Source organism: Salvelinus namaycush, chromosome 41 (assembly GCF_016432855.1).
Source record: "Salvelinus namaycush isolate Seneca chromosome 41, SaNama_1.0, whole genome shotgun sequence".
In the NCBI taxonomy this organism is placed as follows: domain Eukaryota; kingdom Metazoa; phylum Chordata; class Actinopteri; order Salmoniformes; family Salmonidae; genus Salvelinus; species Salvelinus namaycush.
Genome location: NC_052347.1, coordinates 7307385 through 7326395, shown reverse-complemented (window position 1 = coordinate 7326395; position 19011 = coordinate 7307385). Strand labels below are relative to the sequence as shown.

The 19011-nt window shown below is 46.8% G+C and overlaps 1 protein-coding gene across 9 annotated transcripts in view; it reads left to right on the top strand.

Moving 5' to 3' along the window:
- LOC120034169 (G patch domain-containing protein 8-like) overlaps positions 1-19011 on the top strand; it is a 36616-nt gene that overhangs the window by 11663 nt on the left and 5942 nt on the right. The window contains exons 2-8 of one of the 9 annotated variants that reach the window (XM_038980625.1): positions 952-987; positions 4880-4898; positions 7391-7463; positions 16063-16130; positions 16298-16384; positions 18345-18488; positions 18842-18972. In XM_038980625.1, coding sequence (XP_038836553.1) covers positions 7457-7463; positions 16063-16130; positions 16298-16384; positions 18345-18488; positions 18842-18972 — 437 coding nt within the window. In that variant the 5' untranslated portion in view covers positions 952-987; positions 4880-4898; positions 7391-7456. The other 8 variants (XM_038980627.1, XM_038980626.1, XM_038980629.1 and 5 more) reach the window with 8 other exon arrangements.

The window sequence follows — 19011 nt, the reverse complement described above, 5'->3', positions numbered from 1 at the left end:
GAATAGAGCCTCGCCCCTTTCATTCACCCTGTACTGCCTGTGTGATAGACACATCCAGTGTTCCCTTGACAACCATTCTCCCTACCAAATCAGTAGAATCACTGTAGACCCCTCCCTTCCCAAGCCCTCTGCTTCCTGTGCCATTTCCTGTGTGCTCTTAGCTGGATGAATAGGATTATTATTCATTATTATATTTGACTTTAATCGTAGCTCTTAACTCTGAATTTGTGTCTGTCTTTTTTAAGCCCGTTTTCAGTCATCCAGGCACTAGTTCACCAGATTGTTAGAGTGGAGTGGATAAGGCACTGTATGTCCTCTAGGGAAGCGTGAGGTCCCTGAGTTTAGTAGTGGAAGTTTGCTTATCCCTGTTTGCCTCCCTTGCCCTCGGTGCTAAATTACACCGTGGCTATTTAGCAATAAAGGCCATTTGTACTAACCTCTCTAGCCCCCTCGACAACACCTCTCTAGCCCCCTCGACAACACGACAGACAGACAGACAGACACACAGACACACAGACACACAGACACACAGACACACAGACACACAGACACACTGTTAAACTGTTCTTATATATTTAAACACACACACACACACACACACACACACAGTTAATTATATCTTGCTAGCACCCTAGCCACTGAAGCACTATCACAAGATGGACATACTCACGAGGGGTCCTGTCGATAAATAACATCTAATCTAATACTCTCTGGGCTAACAAGATTAGAAGCGTAGTCTGACCTGATTTGGGAAAGGAAAGAGACTCGGTACCTTATCTACTCCACATCAAGAGAAGAGAAACGGTGTAGGCTTGGAGGTGGAAGTATATGTTTAGTATTTGTGTGTGTGGAGTTTGTGTACTCTGTGTTTTTGTGTGTATATAGGACCGTTATCTCAGAACATTACAGTATTGTACACAACTTGGGGTGTTGGACATTTCTCTCCTGCAGCGAATTGGCCCCTATTAGCTAAGCAGCAATGACCCGGTTTGTATTTGCACGCTCCGCTTTCCTACTCCCATCTTTTAGGGTTTCCTTGTAACGCTTCTCTTACTGTCTATCACTCTTTCTCTGTCTTCACATCGCTCTACCTCTTTCTGCTCTCTCAATCCATCTCCTCTCTGTTCTTTTCATGCATCTATGTTCAAACAATTATTTCTCTCTCTCTACTACACAGTGATTCGGTGTTCAGTACCCTCTTGTCATTCTGTGCTGGCATGGTGCTTGTGCAACTGGGACTGCATTTTTCGCTGACGAGGCACATGGATAATATCGCAGGCAGCTCTTTTCTCTCGCTCCCCCTTCCATCTCTCCCTCCCTCAGTCTCTCCGTGTCTCTCTCTCTCTGAAGCACCTCGGCGAGCAGGCCTGAACTCCACTCTTGTCTCCACAACATCTATCCCCTCTCCTCCTCAGGGCATAGTGGATGTCCCCTGACTCCAACTATTGATCTGATTCTGAGCATCTCAAGGCACAGCAGAACAGTATCTTAGCCCAGCTGCATTGAGAGTTCATGGCAAGAGTTCCAGCTGCATTGACAAATAAAGCTTTATTTACAAGTAGGTACGAGGAGGGTTTTTGGGCTTTTGTTTTAAAGTATATACCGCCAGTCTACATCGAAACGGTACACACCCACACAGCTAGACGATGAGAGCTAGCCTTAAGCATGTAGCTGTAACAAAGCCAAATTATTCAGCCAGGCACTCTGGTGTAAATAATCCTGTGTCTGTTCTGTTGTGAAGCACATAGACAGCAGCGGTAACAGCAAGGTCAGTCTGTCCTTCTCCTAGCTCTGCTGTTGTCCTGCTGCTCTGAAAGCGTTACTCAGCCATGCTAAAAATGCTTCCTTTATGAAATGTGAGGGAGAAAATCCTGTCTGGCCCTGACCATTTCTCCATAGGCCTTCATGTGACTCATATATGGGTTGTCATGGTGGGCGGATTGATCAAACCAAGCTGAGCCACGTAGCACCAACCCACTGTGTCAGGAGCCCACTGTGGGTGGGCGGTAGAGAGGAGTGGAGAGGAGAGCAGGAGGGGTGGCATGCCTGCCTGGGTAAAGTGGCTCTGTTGCTCCTGCGCTATTGTCTATGGAGGGGCGCTGAGAGCCGGGCTGCAGCATGACAGCTCCTGACACCCGTGGAGAGAGAGAGAGAGGACTGTCACTTCCACCAGACGCATGCGCTGACATAATGCGTATTTCACCCACACACACACACCAACCCCTACCCCTACTTTGAAATTTCACAGCTCCACTTAAGTTTGTCTGATACACCCCCCCCCCCCACCCTACTCCAGCAGCAGTGTCATGGCTCTGGGGTGACGGGGCAGTGACAGTCGTCAGCGTGTCTCACGTCACGGAGCTGGCTGTGTGTGCAGCGCCTCTCTGCGCCCCTCACCTGCCACTCGTGTGTGTTCTGATCTGTAGGCAGCTAGAGGTCTGTGGTACTTTACTGGGATCTGTTCTCTCTCTCTGTCTTTCCCCTCTGTTCTCTCGCTCTTTCTCTAACATTGTTTTTTGCATTGCATGTTTTAACTGGCTATCATTCGGTACTAGCTCTCTTACTCTGTCCTAATCACACCTTTTCCCCTCCCCTCCCCATTTCTCCAATGTCCCCTACCCCTGTTCCCCCCTCCAAATCCCTGGACCTGAGAGAGAGATGCAGTGGGCAGCCTCAGACACGAACACACACACACACACACACACACACACACACACACACACACACACACACACACACACACACACACGTTCACACACACAAGAGCAAACTCTATTTTTAAAAAACACCTGTGCTCAAGCTGTTCTGGCCTCAAACTTGAGAGAGAAGATTGATTTCACACCGTGCCATTTCACGTGATGCCTTCCGGCCTTTTACCTTTGGTTACTGAGACACTGCACCAAGTCAGGGTCAGCTCCGTCACAGCACCACAGACAACAATATTCAGAGTCAAACCTCAGTCAGATTAGAAGGAAACTTACATGCCCAGGGATTTATGATGGGTCAAAGGTCATACATCACCCTTTCATGGTGCGGTACGACTGCAGTAACACACTGACCCCTGCCCACCCTCCGTATGTTATCACGGGTGCTAACAGCCATTTGGTGTGTCTCTGTTCTGGGTCCAGGTGCTGACATCATCAACATGAGGTGGGTCTGACAGACTGTGACGGTGTACCAACTGCTTAAAGGCTATGTTGTTGTTCACATCCATGTATCAACAGAGCTGTAGGTGTCTTTGAAATGATCAACCTTGTTTAGGTGGGGGTTTTTCACTGCCACCCACATGCACGACAACATCGCTCGCTCGCTCGCTCGCCCACACACACACACACACACACACACACACACACACACACACACACACACACACACACACAGAGCCTGGAGAAACACACACAATTATACACACGGAATACTGTGCTGTTGCTCAGGCACCAGCTGTATCTTTCCTCTGCTCCATGCCGTGTTATTGTTACACTCCCACCGCCTCCCCGCCTTCATTTGGGAAAATGAACCCCTGGAAGATTACCAAGGGAAAGGGAAAGGTCATCTGTCGTCAGTCACTCGTCCCCTTTACAACTCTGACCCTGCCTAGGGCTCCATCTCTATTTAGCACCAGCTCCAACACTGCAGGAGGCAGACTGATGAGGTCAGTTACATGTTTTTAAGGTCAAGGTCATTGATGGTAATGGATCCAATGACCCTGACCAAGTCTGTCCACCGGTTAAGTGACAACTCCTCAAGGTCAGCTGAACAGACCCAAGGTTAGGTAACAACTGCTCTCCAATATGGTGGTGCTAAGAGGGCAGGGCCTGGGTTGGAAGGTGTCTGTTCTATTTGGCCTGAGTCCCTTGAGGCCCATGCAGGGACCATTGTTTCCATCACACCTATCTGAGCCTCAGCAGGGAGGAATGTGCGCGTGCAAGGCAGACAGACAGAGCGCGAAGGACAGCGGAGCTGGACATAGAGCTTTACAGGGAAGAGCAGAGCTGCCCCCCTGCTCAGTCCAACAGACCCGGCTCCACAAGACTCCTGTAAAAATACACATTCCACAGGGGGACGAGAGCGGGTGACGCCTGACTGCCACCCTCTGTTTTCTACTGTCACATAGTTACTAGTCTCTCGCTCTCGCTCTTGCTCTCTCTCTCGCTCTTGTGCTATATATATGACCCAAGTTTTGGTTGATCTTTTTTCTGACATTATTTTCTGGTTAAGTGGATTAGCGTGCTGTCTTGTCCTGTGGGTTAAGGCCTCAGACAGTGATGGTGCAGTAATCCCTATTTAAAAACCTCCCATATAATGCAAGGGGCTTCTGAACCCCCAGTGTGAGGCTCACACACAGCCAGCGTCTACTGCGCACACACACATACACACACACACACACACACACACACACACACACACACACACACCGTCAGCATCACAAGGTTTGAAGACCCACACACTCCGAGGTTCCTGGTATGGTGCCCCCTGTATACCTCTTCCTGCCTTTACCCCTATCTATTTGGTTTTACCCTACCTCCACCTCCCCCCTCCCATGCACCCTCCCTCCACCTCCCCCCTCCCATGCACTGTGTCAATGACAGCACAATGCACATTACCCTCCCTACCAACACTCGGTGTGGATTTCTCTTGTTTGGATAACATTTTCTTTTTATTTCTCCTATATTAACAGTAATCATTCAATCAGTGAGTTTATTGACATGCCTAGTTACCACATTTTTGTTTTGTGTACAGTGTTTTATAAATTTTTTAGGGCAAAATAAAGATTTTAGCTCTTTTTAATAAGAAAAAGATAGAAAACAAATTGCAGTTGAAAGCGTTAGTGACTGGCCGGTTTCTTACATTGTGTCACGTGTGACTGTTCTTTTGACAGCCCAGTATTTTAAAGCCAGGTTCGTATGGAAATGCCTTCACTCCAATTGCACTGCTGTTGGAACTCGCCGTCGTTGCTTTTCATCGTCCGTCTGTCTGTTTTCTTCTTCATTTAGTGCATTCCTTCATCTGTTGTTCAGCACACAGCCTGCGCCTCATCTCCGCCCTCACACTCTGCTCAGTCCATTCTGATTGGCTCATCGATCAGTCTCAGCCGTTTTGGACTGAAGTTTCTCCCCCTCACCAGCCCCACCTGGTTTTCCTCATTCTGATTTACAGACGCAGCTAGAGTTATTTTGGGGGAGGGTTACAGACTATTGGCTTACATTTGATTCCCCCCGCCAACCTACATAACCCCTGAAAGGTGCTATTAGATCAACTACTACTCTCCTCAGCCAGTGCTTGTTTTTCTGTGTGGGTTGTTGCAGGCAGATACAGCACCATCCTGCTGCGGTGAGAACTAAAAGCATCCCCAGTATCTCTTTGTCAATGGGAGCAGAGAAGAGCCCACTGCAGCACCATCTGCAGTGCAGAGAGACGAGGCTGCAGAGGATCATGGGATTTGTAGTCCTCCAGTTCCTCTTTTATTTATATCTGCTCTGACTTGATGTGTCCAGCAACCAGCATGAACATGTTTATATGGTGACACCATGCTAGGTGATGTATAGCCCCAGTTATTGTAAGTACACAGGCGAGCCCTCTCCCCAGCATATGAGGCCCAGTATGAATTCCTCTCTTATCTGTGCTTGGAGCGGAAGATCTGACCGGCACACAGATACAGCTCATATATCCCCCATTCCCAGGCTCTGTTCTACTGCGTCTTCCTGTCTGGAAATAGACGAGGAGAAAAACACAACCAAACAGAGCTAGGAAGTGGTGCAGTTCAACTTTTCCCTGGGGTAAGGTAGGAAAACATGTGTATTTTATCAGCAAGGCCCTACAACAAATACTGTATATGAAGGAGATTATCAGTGGCTTTTGGAGGGGAGTTGCCATTTCAACAATATTTTATGTGGCTCACTTTAAACAAACCAATAACAATAAGCAAGCTGGGAGCGTTGACTTAGTTATACAGATTGGGGGGGGGCACTAGTTTGGGTAGAAATACCACAGGGACTTGATAAAATGGACTAAAATCCATCTCTTGGACAAAGGCAGACGGGCGGAGATGCAGCATTTACTGTGTGTGACAACCACTACCCCTTCCACATGCACTAACCCATACTGCCCCACCACACCACCACCCTTACAGCTCCATCCACTTCCACTGCCCTCCCTCTGTCAAGACAATCTACTATGACCCTGTCCAACCATCACCTCTGTGCTTGAGCCCATCTCAGACTAACACCACTGGTCTGTTGGCCTTCTGTTGACCCTGCCCTTCTGTATATGCATCATCATATACAGTCCAGTACTAACACCGTCTCCTTTTTGTTTAACTCTTCAACAAAAAGCTGCATGCTGTTTTACTGTTTGGTTTCAATCCCTCCCACTTGGTTTTCAGTTTGTGAAATTTGACATCTACTCTCTTTGTGATTATAAATATACTTTTTTGGGGGTTGGTTTGTATGTGTTTGGTAGATTGCAGCACCCTGGTGAATGGTAGTAGAAAAGCTTGGAATAGTTATAATCACAACTGAAACGCAACTTTTCTTTTTTCATTTGTACAAATCTCATTCTTTCTGTTTTCTTTGTGCTTGATGATGTACTGTAGTTTGTAGTGGTGCGACAGTCTTGCATTTCACTTTTGTTTTACTGCCGTCCCACAGCATTTTAACAGTCTCAGTCACGCACCTGATGTCTTCCTCTCTCCTACACAGTCATACACACTCTCAACCCTGGGCCTTGTAATGGTAACCCAAGGCCCTCTTAGCTCTCGCTCTCTCTCTCTCTCTCTCTCTCTCTCTCTCTTTCCCCCTCTCTCGCTGTATTTCTCTCGTGACAGCTCCATATTTTTCGTGGCGCTCCCCTCTGTCTTGGTTATGGAATCACAACAAGCGTGGGAGTTTCTGGTCCTCTTTCTGTTAACGCAAGATTTCCATTCCTCGTTTTTGTCCCATTTGTCCGTGTACGATAGATCTCGCTCTATAGCGGTTCATATATGTATAAGCGTGTGATACATATATTACCGTCTCCTTTCTCCTCTACCTCTTTCCCCTCGTACCTCCCAGACAGCTGATTATTCTCTGTGTTACAACAACGAGTAGAACATGGGACGCTTCATCCCCAGTTCGTAAGCTTTAGAGGTTTTAATCCGTTCCTGTTAGGGTAGGCTCCTTCTCTACCCCTCAGTGTGGCTATAAGGATGTTAGTACTGAGACTGCACACTCCCTTCCTCCTTCCCTCCCTCCCTCACCTCCCCCTGTGCTGGAAGACACTGATGTCACATGGTGTAGGAGGTGGTGATGATTTGGTAGTAGTCCTGTATGTGTTTGTGACCCGTGCCCACGGGAAAAGCTTTTCTTATTATTGGAATGTTTTTGGTCTTTTTCTCCTCTGTTCTGTCTGCCAGGATAACATTGGGCACCGGCTGCTTCAGAAACATGGCTGGAAGCTGGGGCAGGGACTGGGCAAAACCATGCAGGGTAAGAAGACATTCTCGCCCCTTCTCTCTCTCTCTCTCTCTCTCTCTCTCTCCATACTCCTTTCTCAAATGTGTGCTAAAACCTCTCAGTACTCCTCTTTGCCTCACCTTTCTCCAGGTTTTATTTTGTACTTGTTTTGTTTCTTTTTGACTGTTTCCTTTCTATTTTCTGTACTTTTTCTGATCTCTGTCTTCCTCTTCTGGTAGGTAGAAAGGATCAGAGTATTTAGTGCATGACCCCGGTACAGTTGTCCCTGTCGGTCTTGCACTGGTCTTCGCCAGAACTAGGTGTAGAAAGGATAGTGTAATGCACCCTGGGACAGGACGGGAGGAGGAGGAGGGTGGTAGTGTTTTTTCTTTGCGCCACTGCTGTTCCCTTCCCATGATGCATTTAGCCTAGAGCAGATTTGACTAAAGTGGCCCGAGTTTTTAAAAGTTTAAGGGGATGTAGAATGCATGCCCACCCCACACACACTCGCACTGATGCTCATTGCTCACAAGCTTCCTTGAGACACACTTCCCTCAGCCAATGGGAGCTGCTGTTCATTCTCCTCCAAAACATACATAGTCTGATGGTGGAATGCCTGTGTGTACCCAGCTTGGTTCCACTGTGAAGTGTGTAGCAGACAGAGTCCAGGTCTGCTTCTCAGATGTTCCACTGATCAGGAGGCAAGTTAGTTTCACACTGTGTGTGTTTGCCTTTGGACACCTGTGTCATGTTTGGAATTTCTGGGCTTCATAGTTTCTAGAATGTCTGGGCTTCATAGCTGTGATGATTAGTACAGTGATACTAGCCGCTGTAGGGTTGGATATGTGCTCGTAGACGATTGCGGAGTTACTGTAACTGATGTGGTCTGTATCTAGCTATGTATAGTCTTATATAATCGCCTATGTCATGCCTTCGTGTTCTACCCTCCCCAGTCTTTAGTCAAAGTAATTCCGTCAATATGTTGGTTAGAATTAAAAACGGTTAATCTCACTTCCTCCATTTCCGTTATTGATCTCTCCCTGTTAACTGGCACTTTATTTAAATTAATTTAAAACTAATCTGGTTGAAGGATTGATGGGTTACTTTAGGGGGTACACTGGTTATCTGTTATTTCAGGGTTTCCCTGGTAATTATCTATTAACTTCTTATTGGAATGAATTGTATTGATGCATTTTGTGTGCACTGATTGACCACAGCTCATGTCAGATGGTGTTTTTAGTTGGCTTAGGTCACCTCAGCCTCTTTAGTTCAGCTCAGCTCACAGCCTCATTTGCTTGGTCCTAGTGGTGCAGTGCCCTGGCTTCTCTCCACTCAACTCCTGCCTGCTATGCTACGTTCTCTTCCCTCGCTCACGCACTCTCTGCCCCTCCCCTCTCTCGCTCTCTCTCATACTCGCACCCGTCCTCTTTCTCTCCCTCTCTCCGTCTCACTTCTCCCCGGCTCTCCCTCTCCTTCCCCTCTGCTTTCTCTATAGAGGGTGATGAATAGCAAGTCTCTACGCTGGCTTTTTATTTTATTTTTTACAAGGAGCATGTGTGCGCCTAAGTTGTAAAATGTAGGCGCACGCGAACACATTTTGGAGCACAATGCAAAATATTTGGGGTTATAAAGCTAGACTCTTACATTTTTCTATGGGCACTGGTGCTAGAAGAAGGTCGCACAACAAAATATTTCGGTGCATATGTGAGTAAAATGGTCGCACTGTAGAGCCTGTAGTGTTGTTTTCCTTCAGCTTTGAATGATGTCATAGTTGGCAGGCTGGTTGGTACATGTAGTCTATTGAGAATTGGTTTAGAGTGAGTGTGTCTACTTTATGGGCTCGAGTCCAGGAGCCTTAACCTCTTCACCCAACCCCTTTCACTCTCATTTGTTTCCGCCCAGAGCTAGCTACACAACCCGGACCCGTCTTTCACCCAGCCTTTTCTCATCCCTCCATCGCCCCGTTCCCTTAGTCACACCAGCCTTTCCCTACCCACCCAGCAGGAAGCATCTGGGCTGCATTACAACACGCTAATGGGAAACATCCCAGTCTGCTCATTCTCTGTCTCCTAACACACGGTCATGTTTTCAACCAGGACACAGTGCCTGGATGCCTTCTCCCTCTCAAAACCGTACACTACTGGGGACTTGTCCTCTTGTTCAGTCTGACACCCTGAGCAGCTGATTGTAACAATGTGTCGAATGCTACATTTGCATCTTAACGTCTTACTAAGTGGATAAATAGGCCCGTGTTAGAGAACCTTGTTTTTATACTTGCTTTTAGAGGAGGATGCCGTTACAATGCTACTTATGCAGCTGTAGACTGCCAGCCTCCCTGCAGTAGTAGCCTCGGGTGCAACATGAGAACATGAGGATCTGCACTGAGTTAAGACCTGCGTCAGTCAGGTCAGCTGGCTATTTGTTTTCAGGGAGGCAGGTAGTGTACGTAGCGCAGGGCACACTGCATTCTTTTAGTGTCTGCTTTTCTGTCTGTAGTGTTTAGCCATGGCTCATCTAGCTGGGGATCTGTCCCACCCTCCCATTTGGCAGCACTGTGCTAAACACAACAGTCACACAGAGGAATGCCGCACAGACACACACACACACAGCAGCAGCCACGGCAAATGTAATACCAACAGCGCTCTCGTATGCTAAGGAGCTTTTTGAGGACGTTGCTACACTTGTGTCAACGACTCGTCATCTCTGGCCTTGAAGAGGACATAGCCGGTGCGTGGCGTCTTGCTTGCTGAGGGTTTCGACGCTGTCCCATGAGGAATGGTGGATTGAGGCTCATGCCAGGGGCTGGTTGTAAGGAGGTTGGCAGGGGTTCCTGGTATTGCTGCGCTCTCTCCTCTCCTCTGCTCATGGACATGTAGGGCTTCAGTCCACTTCTCTGTCACCAGTTACCAGCCAGAGGCCCTACAGTCCAGGACACTGCCTCCTACAGGGCACATTGGGAACTACCTGTCTGAGTGTGTGAAAGCACTGCGGCGACCCATGACTCTGATGCGTTGATAGCAGGATTGAGACAGGCAGACAGTACAGGGTGTTTTGTTTTTAAATATGCATTTTAAAACCGGACCTGCTGTCTGGTTGTCAATAAAGGGGGTTGTATTTGTGTGTTTGATGTGATCATCTGTAAATGTTTACAGCTTTTATGTACTAAGCGGCATGTAGCCTTCTGGTTAACAGCGTTAGGGGTTCGAATCCCTGAGCCGACAATCTGTGCCCTTGAGCAAGGCAGTTAACCCTAATTGCTCCTGTAAGTCGCTCTGGATAAGAGCGTCTGCTAAATGACTCAAATGTAAAATGTTTAAGTTGGTTTGAGTGTAGCTCTTGTGTTGTTGCTGTTTGCATGGTGTCAGTACAGTGTGGTTATGTAAGCAGTGGCCTCTGCTCTGTGGGTAGATGAGTCTGTCTGTGGCGCCAGCCTGCCTGCCTGCATGTCCAATTGTTGTGGATATTAATGATCCTGTGTTTGAACCCAACAACTGTAGACAAATATGGTCATCTACTTTACTCCGGAGTGGACTTATAACACAATCACCGTATCACGCCATCACATCACTATAGAATGAATCTGTGGGATCATATTCTAATGATAATAATACAGGATTGTACTCGTTCTCTCCCCTCCTGTCAGAAGCTTGTTTGACCTGATAGCAATGTGTCCCTGTGCTTTGAGTTTTCACTGTATTCACTCTGTTCTTATTTCTTCTTTTGTTCTTTTTGCCCCTTTTTTAGGTAAGGTTTGTTGGATTCCCTCTGTATGTCTGTGTGTGTTTCTCCCACTCTCTACAATTGACCTCAATGTAACACCGCCCTTTACAACGCAGGCTAATACTGGCCTCCCTCGGCTTCCTCCTCTTGTCTTTATAAAACCACTAAACTATTATTTCACTTTTCACAATCTGCTCACAAGTACCTACAGTGCTTTGATTCCAAGTACGAAAAACCAGACAAATCCAATTCAAATCAAGGTAGATCCTAGTAACCAACGATTGCATCACATCCTGTAGAATCACCAGCTCCAAGTCTCTTTAGATTTGTGTTTTTCCCTTTGAGTGTCTGTGGCTGCCATGGTTGGGGGTTCTGATTGGCTGTGACAACGGCTCAGTCTTTTGAATGGCTTGCAGAGTAGCCCCCCCCCCCCCCCCCCCCCCCCCCCCCCCCCCCCCCCCATCTGCCTGTATCTACCTTCAAACCTGTGGAGTGAGTGTGTACTGTATGTATGCGTGCGGTTGTCATGTGGGACTGAGACGTGTGGGACTGAGACGTGTGTGTCAGCCACTGACGGGGGGCCCTAGGGAAAACTTACAGGGAAAACCTCACTCCCCCCTCGTGCACCCAAAATGTGTCTGCCCCTCCCTCCCATGTCCACCAACGTCACACACACCCATCATCCCTCTCCTTTTGGCCTTCCCCCCCCTGCACAGCATGCCTGTCCCAGAGGTTCAACCCTGCCTGCCTGGACTATCAGTCATCTGGGGATTTAAGCAGTGCTCTGTATAGGCTACCGTGCTACACTCAAAGAACCCTTCATGTGCTCCATGGAGTACTTCAAATTCAGCTCTAAATAATCATTTGACTGTTATTTTCCTGTTGTTGCACACTTACAGTGCTAGACCAAGTCTCCTAAGCACTGCTCAAAGCCCTGTGGGCCCCCTTTTTCAGGTACCTTTCTGTTCACCATCCTGGGGGTAAGCATGTCCCAAACTGAGCTTGCTGACAGTGAGGGGATTTGGGGGAATCTCGGCTAACCAGGCTGACAAAGACAAACATCTGTCTGTGCGGCTGACAGAGGGGAGAATGGTGGCTGTGTGTCGAGTGGTGTTCTGTTGTCAGGGGCAGCTGATTGGTTGCATGCTCGTATCGAATGAGGCATGGTCATTCCTCTTTACTGTACCAGATGCGTTAGATAGATAGATAGATATTTTAACACGCTACATTTAAAGCATGATCTGTAGGACAGCCGGACAGGGAACCTCGCCCTGTTCTCCTGTTCCAAGTGGATCTGTCCTCACATTCAGCTGTTTAAACAATCATCCCCTACCCTGAAGAACAGAGTCCAACTCAACTCCCCCAGAGCTCTTATCTGATGGGGATGTTATTGAAGCCAGCTGCTGGCTCTAGCTGTCATTCTTTGGGGTAGGGCGAAGGAAGAGTGAGGGGTGTTGGGAGTTACTTACCACAGATATGCGGCGTATAGGAGAGAGGAACAGGAGGTCCTAGGCACTCATGGGATATTGGGGTAGTAAGAGCCAGGACTGGGACGGTGGGTGAGAGAGTGTGGTGGTGAGAGGAGATCCCTGTAAGCACCCAGAGGGCTAAGAGTGAAGAAAGGAGAGGAGGGCCCCCCCCCCCAAACTCCCATCCCCACCACATCCACCCTTCTCTATGTGCCTCGAATCTTCCTGCTTAACCAATTGGTGTTTCTTTTTTACAGCGATTTGATCCTGCCCATGTTGTGCTGATGGTAAACTTAGTGGTAAATGTTATTTTTCCCCCGATTGAATTGTTTTTATTTTGTTTTGTTTTTTTCCCTCCCATTTCTTTCATTTGTTGTTTTCCCGTCATCAGAGCACCAATGCTACATAGGCTTTCAATTCTCTCTCAGTATTAGTACTCATTCTGCTGCTTTTATATTATCATATATACACCTACATTACTCTTAGAAACATTCTCATTTTGTTTGTTTTCAGTTTTTAGTTTTTTTTTACCTTGTGATTCACACTGTGATTTAGATGCACAATTTTTTGTCCGGTCCCTTTGTTGTCCACTGGAATGGGTAATGCTGAAGGTATTGTCACTGTGTTTTTAAAAATGGTTATAGTTGGGGACATCTCCTGTAATTGTAAAAAATGGTATTTCATGAAGATTAGGTGCCTGGATTGTGACTCCTCCCCCGTGTTCTCAGTGAACTGGTCCATTGGTGGAGAGCTTTACTGCAGTGGCCTGTCTGTCTGTCCGTGGGCTGGTCTCAAGCAGTCCCCCTTGTGGTTGGACTGCTCAATATCCATCCCCCTCTAATTAGGGACTGATTTAGACCTGGGTGCAATTCATTATCAGTTGGAATAGGCGCTGCATTGTCATTTGGATGTCTGCATCGACCGTGCAGCATTTATGGTGATACGGCCTCTGCGCAGGTCAGGACATTCGTACGTCTTGCGCTTCGGGGAGCAGAGCTGTTGTCGAGGAAGTGAGTTTGTTTTTATACAGGACCTCCCACCTACTGTCAATCAATCATGTCAATGCGGAGCTATTCGGAGCATTCAACATTATTACAAAATTATGAGGGGCACACGGCGATGCGATACGGAGCCTCATTTGGCAATTGCGTCACACCATCCACCCTGCCTTAATGTGTCCAACCGGCAGACAGACACTGTAGTGGGGTTTGGAGTCCAGACAGGCCCTTATTTGATCCACATGCGGCTATAATTTAAGAATTAGGATTATACCATTGGGCTGTGACCATAACAATGATACGAGAACAATTCAGAGAACAGACAGATGTTAAGAGAGGATTCAAATTCATAAAAAAAAAAAAAAAAAAAAAAATTGCCCCATGGGCTAGGAATTAATTAGTCTCACATCTGTATTCTGGCACTAATGAATACATTAGGTATGTAAGCCTATGCTGCTGCCCTATTATACCAATGCTGATTATCACGCTGGCTTCCATTGCAATAGAGGACTGTAGTCAGTCGGCACATAAGACCTTAGTCACTGTATTATCACTAGCCCCTTTTAATATGTCTGGTTTTATGCGATCAGACCGCTAATGTCGTTACAGCCCTACATTATTAGTATTAATCACATGATTTAAGATGCAAACCAAACATGCTCTTTTAGTTTCAGAATGAGAGACTACAGTCTATCCTCTTCGCTAGTGAAGTAGGGGGGCATGTGGATTAGAATTAAGCAATAAGGTACAAGGGGGTGTGGGATATGGCCAATATACCACGGCTAAGGGCTGTTCTTCGTTACGACGCAACACAGCGTTCCTAGATACAGCTGTTGGCTGTGGTATATTGGCCATATATCACAAACCCCCGAGGTGCCTCATTGCTATTATAAACTGGTTATCAATGTAATCAGAGCAGTAAAAATTATTTGTTTGTCATACCCGTGGTATAAGGTCTGATAACCACGGCTTTCAGCCAATCAGCATTCAGGGCTCAACACCCAGTTTAATATGGCTAATAGGTTGTGCTATGTGGTAATAATAGTTAGTCATTATTTGTTTCTGATTGTGGATTTGTTAATTCCTAGCCCTGTTAACTATAGACAAGCATCTTTAAAATGTTCATAATCGCTCTTGCCCAAGGGTATAAACTGAGTCTAAAATTGATCAAGAGGATAATAACGTAATCTTGAGTAAGGAGAAAAAGAAAAAAAACTGAAACCAAACTGAAGTGCTGATTGGACTCTTATCTGATTTACTGTGAACCTGGCTGCCAACCAACAGCCACTGCTGCAGCAGACTAGTCCAAATTCTGTTTTGTGCCTTTTTGTTTTGAGAACCCCTGTCTGTCTGTCCAACCCCACCCCATACCCTATTTTCTCAGGTAAGTATCCCCTCCCCTGCAATGTCACCACGGCGATTCCTGGCCTGTGACGTCACTCCGCTGTAGTTCAGTGCTTGTCCTTTATTTACTCCCCCCCTCTCTCTCTCTCCCTCTCTCTCTGCTTCGTTTGGCTGATTATGAGTGGATTAAGCAATTACGTGTCAAATCTCCAACATAGTTTTGATCTTTTTCTGTTTCATTCTGTTTTCTGGTTGTTTTTGGTTGGTTCATTTATTTTTCTGAAGTTAATTTCCTTCTGATCTAGCTCTTTTCACAGCTTACGTAACATGGCTTAAGTAGACTGAGGGAAAGAGGGGGAGAGTCTGTTAGGCCAGGGCCATGATGAGAGGCCTGGGGTAGAGGGGGACCAGAGGCTGGGTCTCCTATGGGACAGTACAGGGGGTTGTGGGGTCAGTCACTGGGCAGTTCAGAGCCGGGTGATGGGGAGGCTGTACTATGTTGTCGCAGTGGTGTTCTGCTCAGTAATCTGAAGCAGCTGCGTCAGCCAGCCCCTCTGGCAGTATTGTCCTTGGTAAACTTGGCGTTCTTGTTGAACAGGACTGCGGTACTGGAGGAGGGAGGGGAGAGAGAGGCTACGCTCAGCACTTTGAGACTGGAGGGAGACACGGAGATACTGCGACAGATACAGGCTTAAACCCTGTCCTTGCCACTCCGTTTTTCTCCAGTATACTTTATCCCTCCGTTTCCTTGTCCTCTCCCCCTCCCTTATCCAAATGGACGTCTCTGAACTGCTCATATGGCCTCTGCTGGTTACGTCTCAGAACTAGGATCAGTGCAGCAATTTGGATGCATCTTTCTAGAAAAGAGAACCCAGCTGAGAAGTAGTCGGGGTACTTAAGCTGTGCTGTGCCTGGTGGCTATGGTAAGCTGTGAGAATGGCTGGTGTTTGGTTCACTGTAGCTTTTCTGGTCTCTTTGCACTTCAAGGCAATATTCTCTAACCCCAGCACCCTGTGCTCTAAAAGCAGGCTGTCCCTGAGCTGTCCCCTCGTCCCAGTGTCAGAGCCTCACCTACCCCTCTCTCTGTCTCTCTCCCCCCAGGACGCACCGACCCTGTGCCAATCATCCTCAAATATGATGTCATGGGGATGGGACGTATGGAGATGGAGGTAAGACGCTGTCAGTGGCTCGCGAAATATCGATATTCTACATTTTGTATCATACGACATGCACTGTGTAAAATGGGTCTGTGTATTTGTGAGTGCTGTTTTAGTTTGTTCATAGCGAGTTTGTTAACTTACATATACCGTGTGTGTGTGTGTGTGTGTGTGTGTAGTTGGACGTTGCCGAAGATGCTACAGAGAAGAGGAAAGTGCTGGAGGTGGAGAAGGAAGTCACAGAGGAATTACAGCAGAAATACAAGGTGAGACTCTCCTTACTAGCTAACTCAATCCAGCCATACATACGCCTCTTCTCAAGGTCCTCGTTTCAACAATCTCTCACTAGCATTCGTTCACTCGCTTCAAGGTGACCCCGTTTCCTGCATTTGCATACCTTCTTGCTTTTCTCCTGTGCCAGTGACTCATAGCCCTGTCTTAAGATTCTGCTGCCGTTCTGTGTGTCGATGCAATAAAATAGGCCTTGGAGAATCATAGAGCTTCTCCTGTTCCTCATCTCCCACTCCCTCGCGCATCTTTCTGGTGGAGAAAATTGGATGACTTCATGTGAGGAGTTGCTGTCTGCTGGTGTGAGATTCTGACTATATGAGACAAACACAGACAGACACTCAGTCAATGGAACACTTATACTGTCATGCATGTGCCAAATCATTTATTTTAGCGGGTTACCGGTATATCTGCGGAAATGGCATATGCCAGTGCATTTGGAAAGTATTCAGACCCCTTGGCTTTTTCCTCATTTTGTTACGTTACAGCCTTATTCTAAAAATGTTATTTTTTTTTTAAATGTCCCACATCAATTTACACACAATACCCCCTAACGACAAGCCAAAACAGGTTTTTAGAAATGTTTGCAAATTCATGAAAAATGTAAAACTGATATCACATTTATTTCAGACCCTTTACTTAGTACTTTGTTGAAGCACCTTTGGCAGCGATTACAGCCTCAAGTCTTCTTGGGTATGACGCTACAAGCTTGGCACACCTGTATTTGGGGAGTTTCTCCCATTCTTCTCTGCAGATCCTCTCAAGCTCTGTCAGGTTGAATGGGGAGCGTTGTCTTGGCTGTTGTCTTGGCTGTGTGCTTAGGGTCACTGTCCTGTTGGAAGGTGAACCTTTGCCTCAGTCTGAGGTCCTGAGTGCTCTGGAGCAGGTTTGCTCCAGAAACTTTGTTCTGCACTTTGTTCTGTTAATCTTTCCCTCGATCCATCCTGCTGCTGAAAAACATCCCCACAGATTGATGCTGCCAGGTTTCCTCCAGATGTGACGATTGGCTTTCAGGCCAAAAGTTCAATCTCGGTTTCATCAGACCAGAGAATCTTGTACAACTGAACGCATTCAACTGAAATGTGTCTATCGCATATGACCCTCTGAAACGGAGAGGTGCGAGGGAGGCTGCCATAATCGACATCCACGTCGTCGGCGCCTGGGGAACAGTGGGTTAAACTGCCTTGCTCGGGCAGAGCGACAGATTTTTACCTCGCCAGCTCGGGGATTCGATCCAGCAACCTTTCAGTTACTGGCCCAACACTCTAACCACTAGGCTACCTGCTGCCCCTTCAATTGATTGACTCTAGGAAGAGTCTTGGTGGTTTCAAACTTCTTCCATTTAAGAATGATGGAGATCACTGTTTCTCTAAGGGACCTGTCAACTGTGGGACCTTATATGGTTTTCCAAATCATGTCCAATCAATTGAATTTACCACAGGTGGACTCCAAGTTGTAGAAACATCTCAAGGATATTCTTGTAAATAAGGTATTTCTGTTTTTAATTAATGTGTATAAAAATAAATATAATAAAAAATAAAAAATAAACATTATGGGGTATTGTGTGTAGATTGAGGGGGGAAATAATTTAATACATTTTAGAATAAGGCTATAATACATTATAGCCTTATTCTTTTGTAAAAGGGGAAGGGGTCTGAATACTTTACGAATGCACTGTATAAAAACAACCTGCAAGCACAATCCTTGTACGCTTTGTTACCTTATGTGATTGATTTCTTTCAGTTATTGAACTTTTAACCTCAATGATAAACAACCATAGAGTTTCCTGTGGATTACTCAACCACTACCAAGCCCTATGATAGGAGAATAAAGACCAGATTATACTGGCTCTGATTTCATCTTTCCATCTCTAATCTGTGTCAATGTCACTCACATCTCCTGTCTCTACCCCCCCGCCCTCCTTAACCCCAACAATAGGACCAGGTGGAAAAGGAGAAGGCCATCGCTAAAGCCCTGGAAGACCTGAGGGCCAACTTTTACTGTGAGCTGTGTGAGAAACAGTACCAGAAGCACCAAGAGTTTGACAACCACATCAACTCGTACGACCATGCTCATAAGCAGGTGAGGAGGACCTCCGCTTACCCCCACACTGCTACAGCCCTACACACACTGGGTATACTGTCACCGTGTACACGAGCTTAGAGAAAACGAGCCTTAAATCCCAGACACTCCAGAAACAAGTGTAAGGAGCCTGTCTCAGTGGAGAGGGCTTTGCAGATATATAAAATGGTCTTGTTGAATGATGTTGCTGCACCACTGTGGATGCAGGAATCCTTAACTGCTCTCTTTCTCTCCCTCGTCCCTCTTTTTCTCCCTCATCCCTCATCCCTCTTCTTCATCTGACCCAATCTGTCTTTCTTCCCCTCTCTTCCCTTCCCCTCTCCCGCCATCCTGCCCTTGGTGTGCTGCTGCAGAGGCTTAAGGAGCTGAAGCAGAGGGAGTTTGCGAGAAACGTGTCATCACGCTCCCGGAAGGGTGGGAAGAAGCAGGAGAAGCTGCTACGCAGGCTGCATGAGCTGGCTGAGCAGAGGAAACAGCAGAACCGGTGAGCACATGCTACAGTATATACTGCACACTCAACCGC